The following is a 23,572-nucleotide window of genomic DNA, read 5'->3' as shown; positions in this document are numbered from 1 at the left end:
ACCTTCTACAGAGGCACCATCGAGAGCATCCTAACCAGCTGCATCACTGTGTGGTATGGCGCTTGCAACGCATCCTGCCGCAAGTCACTTCAGCGCATAGTGAGAGCAGCTGAGAAGATCATTGGTGTCTCTCTCCCCTCCCTCCAGGACATCTACAGCACCCGTCTCAGCCGCAAAGCCCTCCGCATTGCAGGTGATCCCACCATCCCGACACACAGCTTCTTCAGTCTGCTGCCATCAGGGAGGAGACTGCGGAGTCTCCAGGCGAGGACCAGCAGACTGAAGGACAGCTTCATACATCAGGCTGTCAGGAAGCTGAACTCCCTCCCGTCCTTGCCACCCCCCCCCCCCCCCCCCCCCCCCCCCACACACACACACACTTAAAAACCGTGACCAGCACCTGTCACTTGTGCAGCGTTGGACTGATCACTACCTCATCCAGCATTGACTGCAAACTAGCTCTTCGGATTGTCTGATAAAAAAGACTGTTCTTTTGTCACTTTAACAGACTGATAAGCTCTTCTTGCACTATATAGATACACTCTATACACATATATCTGCACAGTTTTGTTTTATTTAACTGGTTTGCACTCTATCTATTCTGCCATGTGCCTTATGCCACTTTATCTATCTCTTTTTATTTTTCTACAATGTCCTCATTGTATATCTGTATAGTTGTATGTACATATGTTTAACTATTTATCTTTATTTTAACGTCTACTGTCAGTGTCTTAAATGTTAACTGTATGTACCAAGGGTCTGAGAGTAACGCAATTTCACTTCTCTGTATGTGCCGTACATGTGGAAGAATTGACAATAAAGCAGACTTGACTTGACTTGACACCACCCCTACATACTATGAATTATTAGTGCATTAAAACAAACTAAACTGGATTTATCCATTCAGTATTTATTCTCACTTGAGACCGTTTTCGTTTGCAGATTGAATTTGAGCACATTTGTCATTCTCCCCTGCTAAAAAAACAAAACAATAGAAGCCCAATAGAAACCATCACAGAAATGCCATTAGAAATACCATTAGCTTTTTCAAGTAAAACTATTACAGAATTCCTTTTTTTAGTGTGTTTTGGGCATTTTCCCAATAGGATCCATCACATACCAGTAGACACCATTATAGTTTCCATTAAAGCCAATACAATTATAACCATTGAATCCATTACATTTTCTATTGTGTTTTGGGCAGGGTTCTATTGGGGGTTTTTTCAGCTGGGTCATAACGTCCTGACAGATTTCATGCACAGTGGAAAGAATGTAAAGAGTTTGTTTATATCCCAGTTAATGATAACGTTATCTCACAATTGGAAGAGATTTATAGCATCAGGACTGTTATGAGAAGCTCTAATAGATCACAATCTGATCCATGTGGCTGACAGTGACAGATTACAGCAGCCTTGTTTCATATGGGCCACAGAACGACCCCGTGGGGCGACAAACATCGATTTCTCATGGGACAGTGAGTGGGTTTCTCCAGGGGGCGCTTGGTGGCTCAGAACGCAGGATTCTCCATTGAGCCCCATTCAAAACTCAGTAGCATTTTTATAGTTTTTCGAGACGTTTATACACTAAAAAGTATAATCGTTTCAATGTTGGTTTAAATTCTTACTTGTTTCACAAATGAAAACGCATCCCGTCAATCTTTACAAAACGATTTAGGTAGTTATCTCAAACATCGGTGATTGGCCCATCCTTACCAGCGCTGAGAAAAGTAACACGCAATAGTTTAGCAGCGGTATAAACATTAAATATAAAACGTAAATAATGGCACTGAGAAACACTAATATCGATTAAATGCACAATTGAATCTACTTTTTTTTTAGACCCAGCCTACCTGACCAATTATGGACATCTTCCGGGCCAGTGATATCTGATACAATGAATCATTCTAATCTCCTTTCTACTCACTTGTACATTTCGCAGCTCTTCAGTGCAGTCTTGCTCTAGAGTAGGAAGTTAGTGAAAGCACTGCTGTGAACACATGAGATGTTTGGTGTGGTCTTTGGTTTAAAGGAAATGGATTAAACGCCGGACCTCAGGTAGGAATACTTCTGATACAGTGATTTATTCAAATAAATGAAAGCGAAATGTTTCAATGTTGAATCATCTGCCTGTTTGGGACTGTCCCACAAGTGAATGTGCATGCATTGGATTGTTTTAATTCATTTTTATGTCATTTGCTATTTTTGTTCACTTTATTTTGTTCACTATATTTTGCAAATATTGTGACAGACAGATATTATCCATCATAATGCATCTGTTTGTTTCATAACTGCTGCTTTCTTCACTTTTCAGGCAGTATAGATCCTTCTTTGTGGAGTTGAATGTTATTTCATTGTTTGTGTTGTGGGAGGGACAATGTGTAATAATCTTGTGTTGATTTGTATTCAGTAGGAAAACTAATATTGTGCTGACTCATTCCTGTATGAGTTTATTTTCTTGTGCTTGGAATTCTCTTAAATTACCTTCCTTTTACAAAGCACTACAACAGGTTCCCATGAAAATTCATTGGTTAAAATGTGTGGGAACCAGAAGGAGGGATAGACAAGCAGATATTCTGGTAAACCAGTAGTTGGTTTTGACCTGAATACCATAGGATTTTTTTTTTTTTTTTTTTTTTGGCTTTATGCTATCCCTAGTATCTAAACATATATGGAGTAAACAAGACAAGACCAGACAAACTCAGGTGTGCACAGATGGATTGTAAATCTCATATAGCATTGCTCTGACAGCTGTATATGTGGCTCTAGACTCACTGTACAGCTGGGACTGACTGAACAAGTGAATGAAGCGATAATACTAATGGCCAATGGACCAAACAGAGGAAGTGTGTTTGAAGCATTATAAAAGCCATGGATGCCATTTGGACCGCACCACCTTAACGGTTAGCTCAAACGCAACTTTACAACCAGCTTTATTTACTTAAAAGTTAATGATTATATGCAGTTTGAGTAAGTGGTTGAATCTCACGCCCCAATTTAGCTGATGTCGGTGTGGGTCTATTATGCTCGATATCAGTATAGCCACAGATCGTCTTTTATTGGTTGCCATATTTGAAATGTTTTTCAGTGTAATCCAACATTTAGGATTTTTAAACACTAATTTCTTAGAATTAGCTTTTGACCAAGAGATTGCATTTGAGGTTAATGTTATCATTAACTTCAAAGTGAAAGTGTTCATGAAATCTGATGTAAATAGACTTTTGCGATATTTACCCAAATTATCTTTTGAGATGACACTTTGAGGACAAAGTGTCATCTCAAAAGATAATTTGTGTAAATTATCAGTAGCCTATAGTTTAGACTTCAGGATAACATAGGCTACTGTACAAGACAGACTCGAAACTTGTTGTCTTATACACTATATTGCCAAAAGTATTGGGTCACCCCTTCTAATGAACATATTTGACTACTTCAGTAATTTCTATGAGTACAAATCTTAATGTTTACGCATATAATGATATTCTAGGGAATTGTGTGCTTCTAATTTTATAGCAACAGTTTGGACAGGACCCTTTTCTATTCTAACATGACAGTGTATAAGGCACGGTTCAAAAAGACATGATTGATTCAGTCAGTGTGGAAGAACTTGACTGGTCTGCATAAAGCCTGATCCCAGCTGAACTCCTCTGGTGTGACTTTATATGCAGACCTTGAGCTAAAAACTCATCACCAAACACCAATGACTTGTATAGACACTGTAAGGACAAAAGTGTTGGGTCACCCGCTTCTTTAGAACAGAAAAACACACTAACAAAACTGTGGCAACAAAGATGGAAACATAATTCATGAATTTAAAAATTGTATTTCCATCTCTGTTGCAACAGTTTTGGACGTGTCTAAAATGACAGTACCCTTATGTACAAGTCATTGGTGTTTGGTGAGGAGTTTTTAGCTAGATAGATAGATATGCTACATTGTGTAGCAACTGTAATAGTGATAACAAATAATAATCTTAATAATTAAAATTATAATGACAAATAAAAAAGCTTGTCATCTCAATAAATCTACACATTGCTTTCTCTGTCTTTTTATGACTCACGCAAAACACACATTTGGCCTATTTTATAAGTGCAGCTTAAAGGATTAGTTTTCAACATGTTATATTCACTAGTTCCCGAGTGTTTGTGCATTTGAAATATTCTTGTATGCTATTTTTTTTATTCTCTTCTTAGACTACAAGCATTGCTGCTGTAGGTGGTTATAGGGAGTTCTGGGTGTCTACCTACAAACCAAAACCAAAGTAAAAAAAAGCCCATCCCAAGTCTTTCTATCATAATTTGCCTGGTGGCGTTTGTGACGCAGATGTCACAATAGCATCTCAATTGATCATAATTTGCGTCATTCATGTCTGCTCTGAAGTTTAATACTTCCTTGGGTCAGGTTTGTATGTATGAGCATTAATAATAGAGATGCTTACCTCAGCAAACACCTGTGTCACCTGTGTCTCTTTTCCATTATCACTGATGTGTGGAAAAACCCTAATGTGTAGCTGTAAAGTCAAATTATGCTTCCACACAAAGGGGTGAGCTTGTGACTTGAATTACACCCACAACATGTTAGGCCTGTTTAAAACAAATAAAAGATGACTTTAGAGAAATCAGGTCTCAGGTGACAGTGTAGGCCATGAATCATAGTGCAGTTTTATGGAAATATCAAACAAGTACGTTCTTGATTAATTGTTCTCTCCTCAACTGAAAAAGGAACCACAAAAATCAATATGTAGGCACAGCAAATGTTTGGTCAGTTATAGATGAATAACACATCTGCTACATTGTTTTAGAATAGGCTTCCCGGAACCTCTAACAAAACATAATGGATACTTGGGTAGATGAAATATGTTTGTACAGTTATATAATATATATAATAACATAACATCTAAAAAATATTTGAAATGACTGTTTATTATGCATGCAGCTTTAATGAAATCCTGAATGTTTGTATTGATTGAGAGACTGCACGAAATGTTATACTTTTTAAAATTCATTTGTCACAAGGAACTATGTAGAAAATGTTTGCTTTAATGGCAGATCAAGCTGCATAAACAAACATGCAGATTGACACGTGTCAGTTTAAACAAGGTTTATTGATATTACAGTCTGCTGATATTGACAGTCTTTACAGCACACTGTATTTATGGTCATCTGACACAACAGTTTTTCCACAGGTGAAAGTAGCCATGATATTTTTCACATTCAGTTGACTTTACCTGGTAATATTAGCAAGTCAGTGCATGTAAGCCTGCAGCCATTGTTTCTGTTAGTTTTGGCATGAAATAATTTTCATATTATCATACTGCTCCCCTTGAATTCAGACTTTAAAGAAGAGACATATTTAGTCATAACTAACTTGAATGTACTTTTGCAAATCAATAAACAAGGCGGGGGGTGGCTAGATGACATGGTGACATCACATGAACAAGGAAAGTGATTAAATAGTACTTTATTTTTGTGAATTACTTATTTGTGATTGTATGTGCACTGATTAATCATTCCAAAGTCCTTCAAGGCAAGTTAGTTTATTTCAAAATCTACTTGGTAAGATTATGCTTCAGTAACATATTTCAAATCAGCTATTAACTCTATTAAGTAACACTACTTTTGCCATTCGAACACTATGTATGTACGAGGTATGGAATCCTAAATGTAGCTTCTTTGGCTCAAATCACTAGACTTTCATTCCAGCTGCCACAAAAACCAATTATCTTCTTTATTTTCCCATGAGTGGTCAATCAACTCCACTTCTTACATTCATTGTAAGACCAGGAAAATGTGCTACAATCAGTTTTGATTTCCTGTTGACCTGAAGCTGGATTTGTGAATGCGGACACCTGCTTTAATCATGCCATTGCGACATTTTTGTGTTTAATTTGCTTTCTCATATTGTCCTTGCAGGTCTTGGTCACAAGCCAGCTCTAGTGTGTGAGAGAGGCCTTTGCAACCAACTTTGCGAAATTCACATATACACACACTCCAACACCCTTCTCATGGAAGACAAAAAGTCCATGATTGGCAGTTTGCGCCAAAAAGCCAAACTCTTCCGATACTCGCGGACTGGCAGCGACAAAAACCCCAATAAGCCGGAGGTGAGGGAAGAGCGCTTGTTGGACCAGCGGATGAACACATCTATGTTGGACGTCCTGCAGAGGAGTCGGACGTCCCCCCTAAAAAGCCCCGCCCACCAGCAGCCAGCTGACCTCCAGACGTCCTCAGCTTGCAACAGTAGCCCAACCACCCCTCTCAGCGTGACTCTGCGAAAGAAAGGGGGTGGCACCGGCCTCACCGATTCGCTGAACTCCACCGGCTGGCCGTCGCAGGAGTCAGTCACTGATGCCCCGTGTGAGGAGCACATCTCCAAATCCACAGATGAGATGGATCAGGTGCTGCGTTTGAGGGACACACAACTTCCTTCATCAGAGAGCCTGGCTGAGGTAAAACGTGCCAGTGATCTTGATCTTTCAGTTGGGTTAATCATAAAAGGAGGGAGGAAGTTTTCTGTGACTGTTTTTTCTGCTTTTTATGGACAACATCTAGTATGATTTTATTACACGAACCTGTTTGCATTTGATGCTTTTGGTGAACTTAGTACTTCCTTGTGTTTTTTTCATTTTTATCAACTGCATATTTCATTAAGGTCACACAGAAAACTTACTTTTTTATTGAAATGGATTGCATTTGCATGCATTTCTGGTAGCTTGCATTGCACTGGCACGCTGTTAGCATTTTAATTAATGAAAAATCATTAATTCAAGTTAGACTATACACAGTTTTTCACCGTCTTCTATTTTGCCTACTCACCTCCAGAGAACAGTGCAAAGCATCACTCTATTGTGAAATCCAGTTCCTCTGAACACGAGCAAGTCATCACTGCAGGAACTTGTCATAATATTTCAAATCCCTAGAATGTGGTAACACACATTTAGAGCAGACTGGTGCTTCTCCATTTGTTTAAAATGCAAATGAGCACCCGGGAAGTGTCAAGCTACATTTACGGTACTGTACGGCACCAAAAATAAACACACAAATGGAGATCTTTCATGGCCAGGTGGAGGTAGATTAATGTAACGCTGCTTCCATTTGCATTGGTGATCTTTCTCATTAATCTTAGTAGAGTTATCATATTTTTTGATGCTGGATAGTATGCGAGAATATTTGCCTTTACGGGTGAGTCAGCTACTCATTTTTTAAAGGTGATTTGGCTTGTAATACCTTAAACAGCTGATGTTGAAAGATTAAATTGGGATTTTCAGTAAGGAAGGAAAACCCTACACTTTGCTTAGTTTTTATTAAAAGAACATGATCTTTAAAAGCTTTTAGACTAAGCAGTTTTTCAAGTGTGTTATATTTAAGTAATGCTTCTTTTTTTTTTTTTAGGTTTCCTAGCCGTGGAAACTTTAATTCCTCAAGTTCTTTGTTTATGTGGCTTAGCATTCAATCTCCCTGGGGCTAAGGAATTTTTAATAAAGATATTAAGAAATATGATCTTCGGTGTTATTATATGTTCCATGAAATTAGAAGTCGCCAATACAAAATAACTGTTTTTAAGTACTAGAGACTGTCGTTGGATAAATGAGGAACTCTCTTTTACACCATTGATTCATGAATTAATATTTATTTTTTATTTCTTTTATCATATCTAGAAAAGTATTTTACTATTCCATTTGTTTTGTTTGTGTTTGGGAAACAGAAGCCACATTTCAACAGAAATGGTTCGGATACGTTCTCCATGCATGACAGTGAGCACAATAATGTAAGTATTAGCATGTTTGGTGTGTGTGTGTGTGTGTGTGTGTGTGTGTGTGTTTTGTTGTGTTTAGGTCTATCCATGATATCAGAGGACGTTTAGTAGAATACATGCAGCTGACATTGTACTTCAGATACCCCTGAAATAGACCATACTGTGTGTAAGAGTGTTCTTTTCCAAAGCTGACATTGAAGGCTGAAGGTTTGCTTCCTGATCATGTGAAAGTTGCATAAAACAGCATTTTCCCTTTGTAGTTGATGGTGCTCCCTAGTACTAGATTTTTATGTGGCAAGGATGGAACAATATTGCATCCTTCACTTGCAGAACGCAAGCTTCTAGAGGGCACACAAGTAAAGGGGTGCAGAGCCAGTGGGGGTTTGTAGGCAAACATCAATGCCTTTAATTTAATGTGAGCAGCTATTGGTAGCCAGTGCAAATTGATGAACAGAGGGATTTTTAATCTTGCAGCCGCCTTCTGTATTAATTGTAGAGGTTTGATAGAGCTGGCTGGAAGCCCTGCCAAGAGAGCATTGCAATAGTCCAGTCTGGACAGATCAAGAGCCTGAACGTGATGCATGTTCTGAAAGAAAGGGCCTGATCTTCCTAATATTGTATAATGCAAATCTGCAGGACCAGGCAGTTTAGCAATGTGCTCTTGAGAAATTCATCTTATCATCAATTATAACTCCAAGGTTTCTTGCTGTTTCTTGAAGGAGTTATGGTTGATGTCTCATTGCCTCATGATCTCCCTTTTTGTTTTATTGTATTTTTGATCAAATTAATGTAGCCTTTGTGAGCATAAGAGACTTTCAAAAATCTAAACAATCTGGTAACACTTTATAATAACGTCCAGTTATAAATAATTTATAAGTGATTAGTTAATGATTAACTAATCGTTTACAAAACATTCATAAGCGATTAATAAGTGATATGCTAACAATTTGTGTATGTTTTGTTAATTCATTTAAAAGTCATTTACAAGTAATTAGCTAATGATGAACTAATCATTTACAAAACATGACTATGCATTCATAAATGATTAATAATTGATATGTTAATATTTTTATCTATGTTTTGTAGAATAAGTTTTGAATCATTTACAAGTGATTAGATGATGATGAACTAATCATTTACAAAACATAACTATACATTCACAAATGATTAAGTATATGCTAACAATTTATAAATCTGTCATAAGTTATCTTTAAAAATACCATCATGAAATAATCAAACAGATCCTTAATGGTTAATAGTTACTAGTTAATATATTATTAATCACTTATAAATCATTGAAATGTAAACATTGTACTATTATCTCAATAAACATTATAAATCATTTACAAAGCTTTCTGCATCCCCTAATCTAAAGTGTAAACTACTCATCAGTTGTAAATGTTTTACAAACTTTATGGTTTCCAGTCGTGTGTGCGTAAATATATATATATATTCACAAACAACCTGTAACCTGGAAGGTTTGTAAAACATTTACAACTGATGAGTAGTTTACACTTTAGATTAGGGGATGCAGAAAGCTTTGTAAATGATTTATAATGTTTATTGAGATAATAGTACAATGTTGACATTTCAATGATTTATAAGTGATTAATAATATATTAACTAGTAACTATTAACCATTAAGGATGTGTTTAATTATTTCATGATGTTATTTATAAAGATAACTTATGACAGATTTATAAATCGTTAGCATATTACTTAATCATTTGTGAATGTATAGTTATGTTTTGTAAATGATTAGTTCATCATTAGCTAATTACTTGTAAATGACTTTTAAATGAATTAACAAAACATACACAAATTGTTAGCATATCACTTATGAATGTTTTGTAAATGATTAGTTAATCATTAACTAATCACTATTAAATGACTTATAACTGGACGTTATTATAAAGTGTTACCTAAGCAGGTAAAGCTACATGTGAGTAGTACTATATAAAGAAAGTGTATATTTGAGATGGTGTAAATGACAAAAATGGGGGAAGTCGTGGCCTAATGGTTAGAGAGTCGGACTCGTAATCCAAAGGTTGCGGGTTCGAGTCTCGGGCCGGCAGGGATTGTAGGTGGGGGGGGGAGTGAATGTCCAGCGCTCTCTCCACCCTCAATACCACGACTGAGGTGCCCTTGAGCAAGGCACCGAACCCCCAACTGCTCCCCGGGCGCCGCAGCATAAATGGCTGCCCACTGCTCCGGGTGTGTGTTCACGGTGTGTGTGTGTTCACTGCTGTGTGTGTGTGTGTGTGTGCTCACTGCTGTGTGTGTGCACGATGGATGGGTTAAATGCAGAGCACGAATTCCGAGTATGGGTCACCATACTTGGCAGTATTTCACTTCACTTCAAAACAGAATGATAAAATTGCTCTGCTTGACATGTCATGTCTCACTATCCAGATATAGTGTCCAAAAGACTTGTATAAAAGCTTGTTGTATTCTCTCATATATTTATTTTTTTATTTTTAAATTAGATTCTGGACATGAAGACAGAAACAGCTGGAGTGAATGAGCATCAGAAGGAAGCTCAGAGAACGTATCTGCTCACTATATGCCTGAAGGAGGGCCGTGGACTGGTCATTAGAGACCGCTGCGGTGAGTGTCAGATAAACACAACACACCCTGAAACACTACACACAACCTGCATTTTAATAACAATCAGTGGTTTTTGTATTAGTACTTATTTGTTAAAGGTGTACCCACCAGCAGCAGTTAACACAGCTCAGCAAAATGCATTAACGTGATGTATTTTCTCCAATATCAAAATACTTCCTTCCTGAGTTTACTGTGTAGAGACAAATGTAAATAAGCTTTCAAAACATTGCTCTGTTTGTTTGAGTGGTCCAACATGTCTGCTTCTGAATTAACCAATAGCATGAGTTCAGGGTAGCACTATTTCTAACAACCCATTTAACAGGGATTTGATTTATAGCCTATGTCTAAGGTTGGAAGCTTGTTATTTTCAAATCATTATTTTTGCAGTTTTGTTGAGTAACACTAGTGGCATAGAAATTATATACATCACTTTTAATTATATTAAATATAAATAAAGAATGATGAAGTGAAATTATGAACGATAGTAATCATTTCAAATCATCAGCTGGTTTTGACAGTGACTGTGTTACCAGGCTTTAAATGAACTTTGACTCTTTGATCACTCAGTTTTGTTTTAGTTGATTGCGTTAATACCAGAACGTGTGCATTGCTTTCATACTTCAGCCTTCAGCATTACTGTCATACATTCCTCTCAGCACATTCAAACCTGTCTGCAGCCACACCTGCATAGATGCAAGACACACCTTGAACCTTCAAAACGCACTATTGACATTACTGGCACATGAGGCTGTCATCTAAGACATGTAAAAACACAGACAGGCGGAGACTAGGATATGCATTGGTATACTTCCTCTTCCCGAGTTCATTTACTGTTGTTTATCGTGTCTGTATTGCGTCATTGCTACGTGGCTCTTTTCCTGTTTATAAGTCTGCGTAATTTGCTGTAATTTCATGATTTGTGGCCTGTTAGGCTTTTTCAAAGCTATCCTGTTGTTGTGTTTTCTCAAGAAGGTGAAACCAATCTTCCTCGTTTAGAAAAAGACTGTTAGAAAGATTAGGATACTGTTACTGACGTTTTTCCTCCATTCGTTTATTAGCTGTTTTCATAGGTGTGTCTATTATATAAAAGATATTACAGTGAGTATTTGCATGTTGTAGTCTGTGTTTGCACACCTGACTTTATTGTGGATGATATAGTCACATATTATATTGCTGTTTTAAAGTCAACATGATTGCAACTCGTTTTACTTTTGTAAAGGATATTGGTAAATAGGATAGTCAAATATACACTCCCGTTCAAAGGTTTGGTTTGCGGTCTGTTTTTCACCAAGGCTGAATTTATTTGATCAAAAAAATATATATATTGTGTAATATTGTTACAATTTAAAATTAGTTTTAAGATATATTTTAATATATGTGACCCTGGACCACAAAACCAGTCTTAAGTGTCAATTTTTCGAAATTGAGATTTATATATAATCTGAAAGCTGAATAAATAAGTTTCCCATTGATGTATGGTTTGTTAGGGTCGGACAATATTTGGCCGAGATACAACTATTTGAAAATCTGGAATCTGAGGGTGCAAAAAAATCTAAATATTGAGAAAATTGCCTTTAAAGTTGTCCAAATGAAGTTCATAGCAATGCACATTACTAATAAAAAATGAAGTTTTGATATATTTACTGTAGGAAATTTACAAAATATCTTAATGGAATATGATATTAATATACTAATGATTTTTGGCATAAAATAAAAATCAATAATTTTGGCCCATACAGTGTATTTTTGGTTATTGCTACAAATATACCCCAGCGACTTAAGACTGTTTTTGTGGTCCAGGGTCACATATTTTAAATATGTCATCCAAAGCTGAATTTCCAGCAGCCGTTACTTCACAGCAATAAATAAAATTAGATTTTAGCAAGCGCTGATGGTTTAATCACAGTTAGACCAAGTATAAAGAGTCACTTTTGAATTTTGTTGCTTTTAAAGTGATAATCCACCAAAAAAATGGCAATTCTCTCGCCATGTGCTCACCTTTAAGTTGTTCAACACCTGTATGAGTTTCTTCTGCTTAACACAAAAGACATATTTTTTATATATATTTAAGATATATTTAAGAATGAAACTCATGCAGGTTTTATAACAATTTAAGGTTGAGTAAATGATGATTAAACTTTTATTTTTGGGTGAACTTATGTCTTTAAAGTGTGGTGGATGAAGGGGCAAAGGGGGGAGTAAATGAGGACAGAACTTGTTCAAACATACTACATGTGGCCCTCTACTGTGCAACCAGGTTATTTTCCAAACCATAGTCATACACCCTTTACAGCCTTATTGAAGGCCCTATTTTTATCCGTTTTTATAGCACTTTAACCAACCAGAAGTTGTAGCATGTTGCAGCTCTTCTTGCTCTTTCAAAATGATAGTCTTCTCCGGAAGCGTCCTGGTTTTGACTCATGCACTGATGTTGCACTTAAGTGTTAACCACATCCTTGTCAAAGGCAAACCCACACACTAGTTTACTAAACATGTCATCTGATTGAAGGGAAGATGATAGGGACTGCACTTGTTTATGCCAAGTAGTTCTCTGATATACTTGGCCACATAGGTATTCCTTCAAGACAATATCTTTCATAACCTTTCAGTGAACTAAGGTCAGATTACTATGTCTGAATTGACAATTGTTTAAATACAAATGTTCCAAGTTTTCTATCATCGGTTTCATACATTTTTGACACATTTGAATTAATAAGTGTCAATGGTAATGTCTTCTCAAGTAACGTGTAATATGATATTTTGTTTGCACACTGAATACACGAGTGTAGGGGTTGAAATCATTTTTAAGATGCATTAAGACAGGTAAAACATTTTATTATGCATTTTGAGTAATTTTTAAGATGCATTTTTTTAGTATGCATTTTGACATTTTCTTTAGGGTTATTCCTTTGACATTTCAAGCTGAACTAACTTATTGTGCCATAAAAGGTCATATTGATTTTTCTTAAGACATGTGACATACCGTATCATGAGGGTCTACGGGGGTCCTCTCTGTGATGTCATTTCCTGTTTTATGGTTTTGTTGTCTCATAACAAAATGACCTGCATGTTGGTTATGTCATACTGACTTAGTTTGGTGCATAAATTTGTTAAACTATTGGTAATAGATTTTAAAGCAGAACTGCAAAGCAGGAATAAAAGTAAATGAAAATGAATTGACCAAATTACTTTAATTATATTTATTTTAAATTTTTTTAGTCACTGTAAACATTTAATTAAGAAATCAACATTTTGGGGTTGGTAACTGTTTTTGATAGTCTCTGATGCTCACCAAGGCTGCATTTATTTGATACAGTAAAGCAGTATTGTGAAATATTATTAGAATTAAAAATAACTGTTTTCTATATATTTTAAAATGTGATTTATTCCTGTGATGCAAAGCTGAATTTTCAGCATCATTACGCCAGTCCTCAGTGTCACATGATCCTTAAGAAATCATTTTAATATGCTCAAGGAACATTTTTTATATTTTTGTGGAAATAATTAATTTTCTTTTTTTTTTTCAGGATCGTTTGATCAATAGAAAGTTCAAAAGAACAGCATTTACTTGAACTAGATTTTTTTTTAACATTATACATCTCTTTGCTGTCACTTATGACAAATGAAAAAAAGACTCCAAACTTTTGAACAGTAATGCATTTTACCATAGTACAGATATATTTAAGCCATTGCTTATAAGAACTGCATTTTAATTTATTTCTAGATTAGAAAATAAAAACGAGGCGCTAATACATGCAAATACTATAGCTATGAAATATTTAAGAAAATTTTCAGATAGTCAATAACACATTGCTCTCTCCATAGGCACAAGTGATCCGTATGTGAAATTCAAACTGGACGGGAAAACCTTGTACAAAAGTAAAGTGGTTTATAAGAATCTCAACCCTGTCTGGAATGAGACTTTCTCCTTCCCGATCCGCAACCTGGACCAGAAACTCTTCATCAAGGTACACGTTTACTTTGCTGTGGCATGCATGCATGCATAAGCATTCACATTACGCCAAGATAACCACAGGTATATTAAGCAGTCCCATCCACACATTATTCAGGTTTATGATCGAGATCTGACAACGGATGACTTCATGGGGTCCTGCGGTGTTGAGCTCAGTAAACTGGAACTTGAAAAGTAGGTTGATTTGAAATGTTTGTGTTAAAGGTCAAACCAGAAGTGTGGTTTCTGATGCTTTTGTTTTGTCTGTTGTACAGGAGCAGCGAGATGGTGCTTCCACTAGACGACCCCAACAGCCTGGAGGACGATATGGGTGTCATAATCATCGATATCTGCTTATCTGTGAGAGACGGCAAAAACAAAAAACACGTAAGCAACTTTATGAACTTAAAGAGCTGGTTAGGCAAGGCAACTAACTCCTAACTAAATGTTTGCTGCTTAAGAATTCACAATATTTGTTTCTATTGTGAAGAGATGGGCCCAAAGGAAAAAAAGGAGCCTCACGGTGAGAAGGATTAGTTTTAAATGACCTCTAATTGTTCTTTGATCCTTAAGTGATTGTGTCAGCGCGTTCTCATGAATTTATCCTAATACTTCCTGTAATAATATATTCGAAGCAAATCATTCCACAAATAATGATCCTGCTTTTTCATCTGGGGCCAGTCTATATGTTAATCTGCATGCAAATAATGCAATGAAGAATAAAACTAACCAAATTCACAACCAATAAAGCAGTGGTTCTCAACTCTTTTTTTTGCACATCAAATGTTGACCCAAATGCAACCAATAATTCTCCACAGAAAGCACGCTGTTGTCGGCACAAACCATGTTTATTCTCTTTGCAAACAACTTATCATTTTTATCATTAGTCTGGATCATGCTTTCTTATATCTTGCATAATTTTTTGACTAGCTTTTACCAAGTGACCAAAATACATGATGAGAGTAGTTTGATTGGATGCATGGAAGATACAATAACTGGGTTTTCCGTAGTTGAGAACCGCTGCGATTATAATATCCAGAAACTTTGCACAAGTTCTCAATATTTTGATTGATCCTCAGGGAGGTACAACAGAGCATAACAAGCGTCTCACGGAGTCTATGAAGAAGAGTCAACTCTGGACCGGGGTATATACCATCACTCTGGTGGAGGGGCGGGACTTACAACTGGACGGACAGGGGCACGTATTTGTTCGCTTCAAACTGGGAGATCAGAAATATAAAAGCAAGGTATTTGCTGAAAAGCATCAGGAAGACCGGTTTAGTTCTTTTCTGATGTAGTTACAAAGTTATTAACTTTCAAGATTAATAAGGAGAATCAATGCAGCTTTTCTGCTGTACAGGCTTTAAGTTTGCATACATTTTCACAGAGTCAAGTGAAGAAGGTCAACACACAGTGGAGAGAAAGATTTGACTTCAACCAGTTTCCTGATACGTCCAGCATTCTAGAGATTGAAGTGGTGGGAAAAGAGGGGCGGAGATATGAGGATTGTTACGGACAGTAAGTTTATGAGGTTTTTGAGTGACTCTGAGAATGTCTAATATTAGTTGAATTTTATTTACAGAAGCTGGCATGATATCAGTTACATCGGAATGTAATCTTATGTTGTTTACTTCACAGTTTACAGTAAGGAGCTGGAAGTGGAAGCAAGGGGAAAATAAATAAATGTTAAAATGCATACTAAAGTATAGTATCTTGTGGCATGAGACTAGTTTTATAGAATCCCTGTAAAACCCTGTCTTTCCAAAGTTATACAGTATTCAGTATTTGAACTCCAGCCATGACTATATAAAACCAGTAAATACACACTGCAAGGATTCAAGGCTATTTTTTACATGATAAATATCACTATAAGAAATATGTCAATAATGTAATATTTACCATTCAGACCTTTTTTTTAAAGAAAGAGATTAATGGTTTCATTTAGGATGCATTAAATTGATCAAAAGTCACATTAACGACCTTAACAATGTTACAATTTTTAATAAACATTGTTCTGTTGAACTTTATAGCCATCAAAGAATCCAGAAAAAAAGTAGCACAACTGTTTTCAACATTAATAATAATTAAAAAAATGTTCTGGGGTCAGTAATAAAGAAATGATCATGTGATATACTGTAAAAAAAAATAAAAATAAAAAGGTATTTTAAATTTAGTTTTTAGTGAGCATAAGAGACCTTCAAAAACATTGAAACATATTTCCAACCCCAGACTTTTTTAGTAGTAGTTCCACAACAAAACGTTTACAGCTCAAATAATTTCAAATCACAATTTTAATAATTAATGCAAGTGGTTTAACAGAAATACAGAGTTTACATTCAGAGTGTGCAAACCCGATTACATTGATTGTAATTTTAATAAAAAAAAGAAAGAATGATTTTCGGAGGTAAACAATGCTGTGCCACAAATACTGTCAAGAGAGCTTAGCTTGAATCAAACCTAGAACATTCAACTCAAAAGAATAAAGAATTTAAGGATGTCTTGCTGGTTTGTGTTCAAGATCTGGTGTGTCTGTGTGCACATTGCAGGTGTGAGATCGACTTGTCTGGGTTGCCGTTGAATGAATCCACACTGTTTACACATGAGCTGGCCCCGGGCCGAGGCAGGGTGGTGTTCCTCGTCACTCCCACTCCCTGCACTGGAGCTTCCATCACGGATCTCGTCGCTCCTCCGCTGGAGGAGCCTCATGAGAGAGACAGCATGCTGGTTAAATATGTACATCAAACCGATTACTCTATCACAGTGCTTCCTTATGCATGCTACTGAGTACATACTGCATACAATGGCATTAAAACAAAGAATGTGAAAGAATGTTTGAATGTCATACTATGGCATTTAAAAGAAAAAGCAATAACAATATGCAGTCCTGATCTCTCCTTTTTCTTTATCTTGGCAGAGTTTCAGAAACTCCCTGAAGGATTTGAGAGATGTCGGTTTTCTTCAGGTTAAAGTGATCAAGGCCACTGACCTCATGGCTGCTGATCTAAATGGTATTATTTATTATTTGTTGATTACAAATAAGAGCAAGGGTGTGCGCATCAACAACCGCATTCACTGAATCTTCTGTATATGTTTAGGAAAGAGTGACCCATTTTGTGTCCTGGAATTGGGAAACAACCGGCTGCAGACCCATACCATATACAAGACCCTCAACCCTGAGTGGAATAAAGTCTTTACATTGTCAGTATCAAACTTTAGTAATGTACTCTACCATTCATAACTTTATGGTCAGTAAGATTAACATTAATAAAGTTAATTATTTTATTGAATGCAAGGATGCATTAAATTGATCAAAAGTCACAGTAAAGTAATTTATAATGTTAACAGTAGTGCTGTCAAACGATTAATTGCGATTAATCGCATCCAAAATAAATGTTTTTGTTTACATAATATATGGCTGTGTACTGTGTATATTTATGTGTATTTATATGTATTTATGCTATGTTTATATATTAAATATATTTATATATAATATAAAATATAATAATATAAATGTATAAACATGCAATTATTTTCAAAATATATACTGCATGTGTGTATATTTATATATACATAATAAATAAACACAGTGCACATATATATAAAAGTACACATACAACAAAAACTTTTATTTTGGATGCGATTTAATCGTTTGACAGCACTAGTTAAAAGATTTTTATTTTAAATAAACACTGCTCTTTTGAACTATGCGTGCATCAAAAAATCCTTAAAAACTGTATCACATGATCCAGAAAAATATAATAATATGATTTCTTGAGCACCAAATCAGTATATTAGAATGACTTCTGAAGGCTCATGTGACACTGAAGATTAAAAATTTGGCTTTACCATCACATGAATAAAGTACATTTTAAAATATATTTAGATAGAAAACTGTTATTTTAAGTTGTAATTATTATTCACAATATTACTGTTTTTATTTTAGATTAAATAAAAGCAGCTTTCGCGAGCGTAAGAGACTTTCAAAAACATTAAACAATCTTACAAACCACAAACGTTTGAGCAGATTTCTATGTCAATTCTATATTATTCTGTATTATCAAATTAATAGTGACATTTATTCCAATTCTCTTGTTGACCAGCCCAGTAAAAGACATTCATGAAGTTCTGGAAGTGACTGTGTTTGATGAGGATGGGGACAAAGCCCCAGATTTCTTGGGGAAGGTGGCCTTTCCTTTACTCTCAGTAAGTGTAGAACATTGGCATAATTTACTTAAATACCTAAAATGTTCTTCTTAAATTTTAGAGCAATGGTGTGAAAAACATCTTCATTGAATTGGAATTGATATGTTAATATATTAGAATTTTGTTTAAAAAAAAAAAAAAAAAAAAATATATATATATATATATATATATATATATATATATATATATATATATATATATATATATATATATATTATTATCATTATTATTTTTATTTTTTTATTTTTATTACAACAGATACGTAATGGCCAGCAGGTTGCTTGTCCTCTGAGGAAAGAGAATTTGGGAGGACTGTCTAAAGGAACCATAGTACTGGAGCTGGAAGTCATTTACAATTCTGTGAGTTTTGACTGATAATAACAACAACGAGATTAATTCAATACTTCAGTATGATCAGCCAATCAGTCACATTTATTCATATAGCACTTTATACAGTTTGCTTCACATATATATATATATATAAACATCATATATAAATAACAGTATGAATGTTTTAAAATCCGTCAGTTATAGCTATTAAAGCAGCTCTACTGAAGATAACAGTGCCATTATTTAGCTCAAAAATACTATACTTGGATACATTTTCAGCAGCTGATGTATATTCTTGTATGTATCTGTAAAATATTTCATATGCTCAGATACTGTATATTTAATAGTTTGAATTGTTCAATGCCTTGGTCAGATTAAAGCAAGCTTCAGGACCTTCACACCAAGAGAACAGAAGTTAATGGAGGACAGTGCCAAGTTTTCTAAGAAGGTATGACTTTAAGAAATATTATAGCATCAGTACAGTATGGAATAAGTTGGGTAACATCCGTGCAGAAATGTGTCAATGTATGAGCTGCTAACTATCTAACTGCCACTAGGTTCTTGCCAGGAATGTTCTTCGTGTGAGGAACCTTTATCGTGCCGTGTGCCACACCAACCAGTTCATCAAGAGCTGTTTCCAGTGGGAAAGCGTGCAGAGGAGCATCATAGCATTTCTGGTTCGAAATTCAGTCAATTCATGATTGTTTCATTTGATTTTGGTGGTATTTGGAAGTAAATCATAGAAATGCTAGGTTACTTTATATAGCAGCTTACCTTACAAATAAGACTCAAGTCTATTGAAATTTTTTTTAATAGTAATCATGTATCTTTATTGACATTTGAATTTTGGATAATGCAAATATATGATGAATATGCCACCCTTTATTAGTCTTCATGAAAGCCTGAATCCTGCATGTTTTCCTTCAGGTCTTTGTTTTTACAGTGTGGTACTGGGATTTCTACATGCTGCCCATGTTCATGGTTCTTCTCATTGTGTGGAACTATCTCCAGATCGCCTCTGAGAGAGTCACCAGAGACCTAGTGGGTGAATTTTTTTTTTTTTTAATTGATTTATTTTTTGATAACACTTGTGGTGGCTTTCATTGCAGAATATCAACCAGAGTAAGAATTTAGTTTAGCATTTGTTTTGGTGATTTTGATACTGAATGTTAATGTGATAGGCTGACATGAATAAGCACAGTTTGCATATTATTTACGATACATATTGTTATCTCTGATATAATGTAATGGCTTTGTTTTAAGACTTTGTTAACATTTTAAAAATAAAATTAAAATTTCCTTTGCAGGACACCATGGAGTTATATGAAGACGAAGATGAAGATGAAAAGGTATAATTCTTCGCTATTCAGAAAATGACTTGCATCGATTCATTCCGGTAATTAAGCATGACATTTTATGTCCTTGGTCTTTTGAAATGTTTCTTCTTGTAGGAATCAGAAAGAAAAGGTCTGATGGAGAAAATTCACATGGTTCAAGACATTGTCATTACGGTCCAGAACCTTCTGGAGGAGATTGCAAGCTTTGGTGAAAGAATAAGGAAGTATGTGGTGTTGTCACCCCTTCATTCAAGCTTTATAATGGAATTTGTAATGGATATTAAGAGAAAATTAGTAATTGCATTTATATATATATATATATATACATACATACATACATACATACATACACACATACATACACACACACACACACACACACACACACACACACACACACACACACACACACACACACACACACACACACACACACACACACACACACACACACACTACAGTGTGTTTTTGGAGTTGGTAAGATTTTTTTTAATGTTTCTGAAATAAGTCTGATGTGTTCCCCAAGACTGTGTTTATTTAATTTTAAAAAAACAACAGCAACAACGAAAAAAACAGCAGTATTATGAAATGGTACACTTTTGAATGATGGTGTGTGTGTATATAGGTTAGTAAAAGTTAATCAAATATGTACTCATTTGAATGATTTGTAACGACTGAAATTGTACACTATCCACTGTCAGTAAACTGAACCAAAGGGGAACTACAACTTCTGTTAAACAGTTAAAGCACACAACTATTGTTCATCAAGAATAATCAGAAGAGTTTGCTAGTCAGTAAACTAGCATTCAAACAGTACACGTATTCAAAAGAACAACACTTTTCTTTTTTTTCTCCCCAGTACATTCAACTGGTCAGTGCCGTTCTTGTCTAATCTGGCCTTCCTGGTTCTCATCATGGCTACAGTGATCACTTACTTTATTCCAGTACGCTACGTTATTTTATTATGGGGTAAGATGACTGCTGTGTTACTCTCAAACAATGAGAAATGTGTGACAAATCTTTCAAATCAGTAAAACCATTGAACAACTTAAGCAAATTTATGACAAATATTCAAGTTCCTTGAAGTTCTGAGTTCTCCGTAGAGATTGGTCATAGTGATGTTCTTTTTGTAGGTATACATAAATTCACAAAGAAACTGCGCAATCCATATGCCATTGAAAACAATGAGGTGATGGACTTCCTCTCCAGAGTGCCTTCAGATGTTCAAATGGTAATTGCCACAAATAAGCTGAATTTTAAATCTATTACTTTTTTTACTAGGGTTCTTCTCATGTCTTGAATTCTTCTTATTTTTTCAGGCACAGTACACTGAACTGAGCAGCTGTGGTTTCCACAGTCCTTACAGGAGAAGAAAAGCATATCCTTAGACACTAGAATGAGAGATTCTGTGTGAAGAGCCTTTGAAGGTACCAGGACACGACGGCAGGGAATGATTTCAACATGGATTTAAATAGGTGAATTGCAGTTGATCTGCTTATTTTATTTGAGCGAACTGAAATCATTCCACTCAGATGGTCCGGTCTTCACTGCTGGGTCGTGCTGACGCACATTGGTTAATAACGCAGACACGCATTAACACTCACAGCAGCACTGAGGGATGAAGAAATGTGACTAAGATGAACTGAATGGTTAAAGTGTAAGATACACCACAGTGGGCCTTAAACATCCATCTATAGATGCAATGCCTGAATGACACATCATGTTCAGTATGAGTGCAATACCGTGCAATGCTTTGCGGTTTTATACTTGATGCATTTCTTAATTTTGTCTTATCAGACTTGTAAAAATATGTTTTGTAAAGAAGTTTGTAAAGTTGCATTCTATACAACCTTATTTTTGTTGATTTGAACTTATATTGTAACCGCATTTTCCAAATGTGGTTGAATTTTTTTTTTTATTATTATTATGTACACACATTGATTTTGAAGTCTTTTTAATCTATTATTTACATTTTAATTATTGCAGAGAAAAAAATCATGCATGCATGGAATTGAATACATTTTAAAGTACCTTTGACAAACTCTAGGTGTAAAAAAAACTTATTTTAACTACATTCTCTCCTAAAAGTTTGCCTTTTTGTGCAATATAAAGTTCTAGACATGGTTTTGTTGCTTAAGAATGGTTATTGTAGATAAAAAGATGCAAGTACACTTCTGAATTGTTTTTTACAGATCTGCTCACATGAACATTATGAATATCACCGATGTTATCGAACGAGTATTTTTGTACACTTTGATATTCCGTTTTGTATCATGGTCATTTCACAGTAAACATTTACTACATTTGATGATAGTTGTTCTGGTGTTCATATGATCTTATATAACAGAATAAGCACAATCAGATCTGCAAGGAAGAATATAGAGAAAGCTATATAACCCTTCAGATTCCTTACACAAAATTCAACCACATAGTGGCAGTGTTTTCCTTTAATGGGATCCCATCCTGCAGTTCATCCATTGCACAGCTGATCTGTCTATAGCTATTCAAGAAAAACATAAAGTCAATATAGTGCAACCAAAAATGAAAATCATACAAAGGATGGTGTATTTTTGCAGGCCAAACCCCAGAAACGTTGGAACTTCAGTTAAGTTGTCCCAAAGTCATATCAACATAAAATAACTCAGTAACTCATCTACTCAACAATCTGCTTTTACAGCTTTATTGTATTTATAATCACGCTCTTGAAAACTGTTCTAACTCAAAATATCATGTAATATGTGTTTTAGATAATAACTTAATGGTCATGTGACTGTGGTGTACTTTGGTTAAAGCTTAAGCTTTATTACCTCTTCCCATTTTATTTAGGTTTTGAAATTCATAAAAGTTGTTCATTTGTTAAGTTGTTCATTTATTATTATTATAATGATGAACAAAATCCTATGGGTTTTTGTTGAGAGAACCAGGCTGATATAACATCCGTGCAAAATTGTCATCCTAGGCTATTACTTGTGCAATATTATTTTGTATTCCACAGAAAAGAGAGAGATTGGTTTAAAACAACATAAGGGTGAGTAAATGATGGCAGATTTTTCATTTTGGGCTGAACTAGACTGCACTGAATTTCAACAGCATGTTATTTCTCATCCTGAAAGTAGATCTCACACCTCTAGAGAAATACACTGAATACTTTTCTAAACCAGCTCAGGGTATCACATCTTCAGTGAAAATCTGGCTCTTAACACCATGTAATTGGCTCGTCTCTGAACTATTTTGGGTTTGAACACACCCACTGTGTTTGGATAATGAGAGGGCTTCTATGAAAGAGCTGAAGAGCTAAGAATGAAAGTCTGAAATAGTCATTCCTCACTACAAGTATGTGCAAATAAACAAGACATGCGGCAGACTAGGCAGAAAGACATTTTCAACCGTTC

General features: G+C 35.4%; 1 protein-coding gene across 4 annotated transcripts; it reads left to right on the top strand.

The window, feature by feature from the left end:
- The first annotated feature begins 1,921 nt into the window (after nt 1-1,921).
- Nucleotides 1,922-22,488, top strand: LOC306877156 (multiple C2 and transmembrane domain-containing protein 2-like). 4 transcript variants are annotated; one of them, XM_079428711.1, is made up of 23 exons: nt 1,922-2,054; nt 5,909-6,444; nt 7,701-7,763; nt 10,238-10,358; nt 14,184-14,326; nt 14,429-14,505; nt 14,586-14,697; nt 14,801-14,833; nt 15,390-15,557; nt 15,698-15,828; nt 16,857-17,043; nt 17,225-17,318; nt 17,406-17,508; nt 18,411-18,513; nt 18,772-18,873; nt 19,217-19,291; nt 19,401-19,520; nt 19,771-19,884; nt 20,151-20,192; nt 20,295-20,404; nt 21,040-21,149; nt 21,314-21,411; nt 21,500-22,488. In XM_079428711.1, the coding sequence occupies exons 2-23, from the start codon at nt 6,001-6,003 to the stop codon at nt 21,566-21,568; spliced, it is 2,619 nt and encodes an 872-aa protein (XP_079284837.1). In that variant the 5' UTR covers nt 1,922-2,054; nt 5,909-6,000; the 3' UTR covers nt 21,569-22,488. The 4 variants fall into 4 exon arrangements, 2 of the variants coding, with proteins under 2 accessions (XP_079284837.1, XP_079284838.1); XR_013784872.1 differs by having other exon boundaries at nt 1,940-2,054; nt 19,787-19,884; nt 21,500-22,487; XR_013784871.1 differs by lacking the exon at nt 14,801-14,833 and having other exon boundaries at nt 1,935-2,054; nt 19,787-19,884; nt 21,500-22,487.
- Nucleotides 22,489-23,572: the final 1,084 nt, after the last annotated feature.

The sequence above is a fragment of the Barbus barbus genome (assembly GCF_936440315.1).
Source record: "Barbus barbus genome assembly, chromosome: 2".
Taxonomy (NCBI): Eukaryota; Metazoa; Chordata; class Actinopteri; order Cypriniformes; family Cyprinidae; genus Barbus; species Barbus barbus.
The sequence above is the reverse complement of the archived record's forward strand: the minus strand, read 5'-3'. Positions and strand labels throughout refer to the sequence as shown.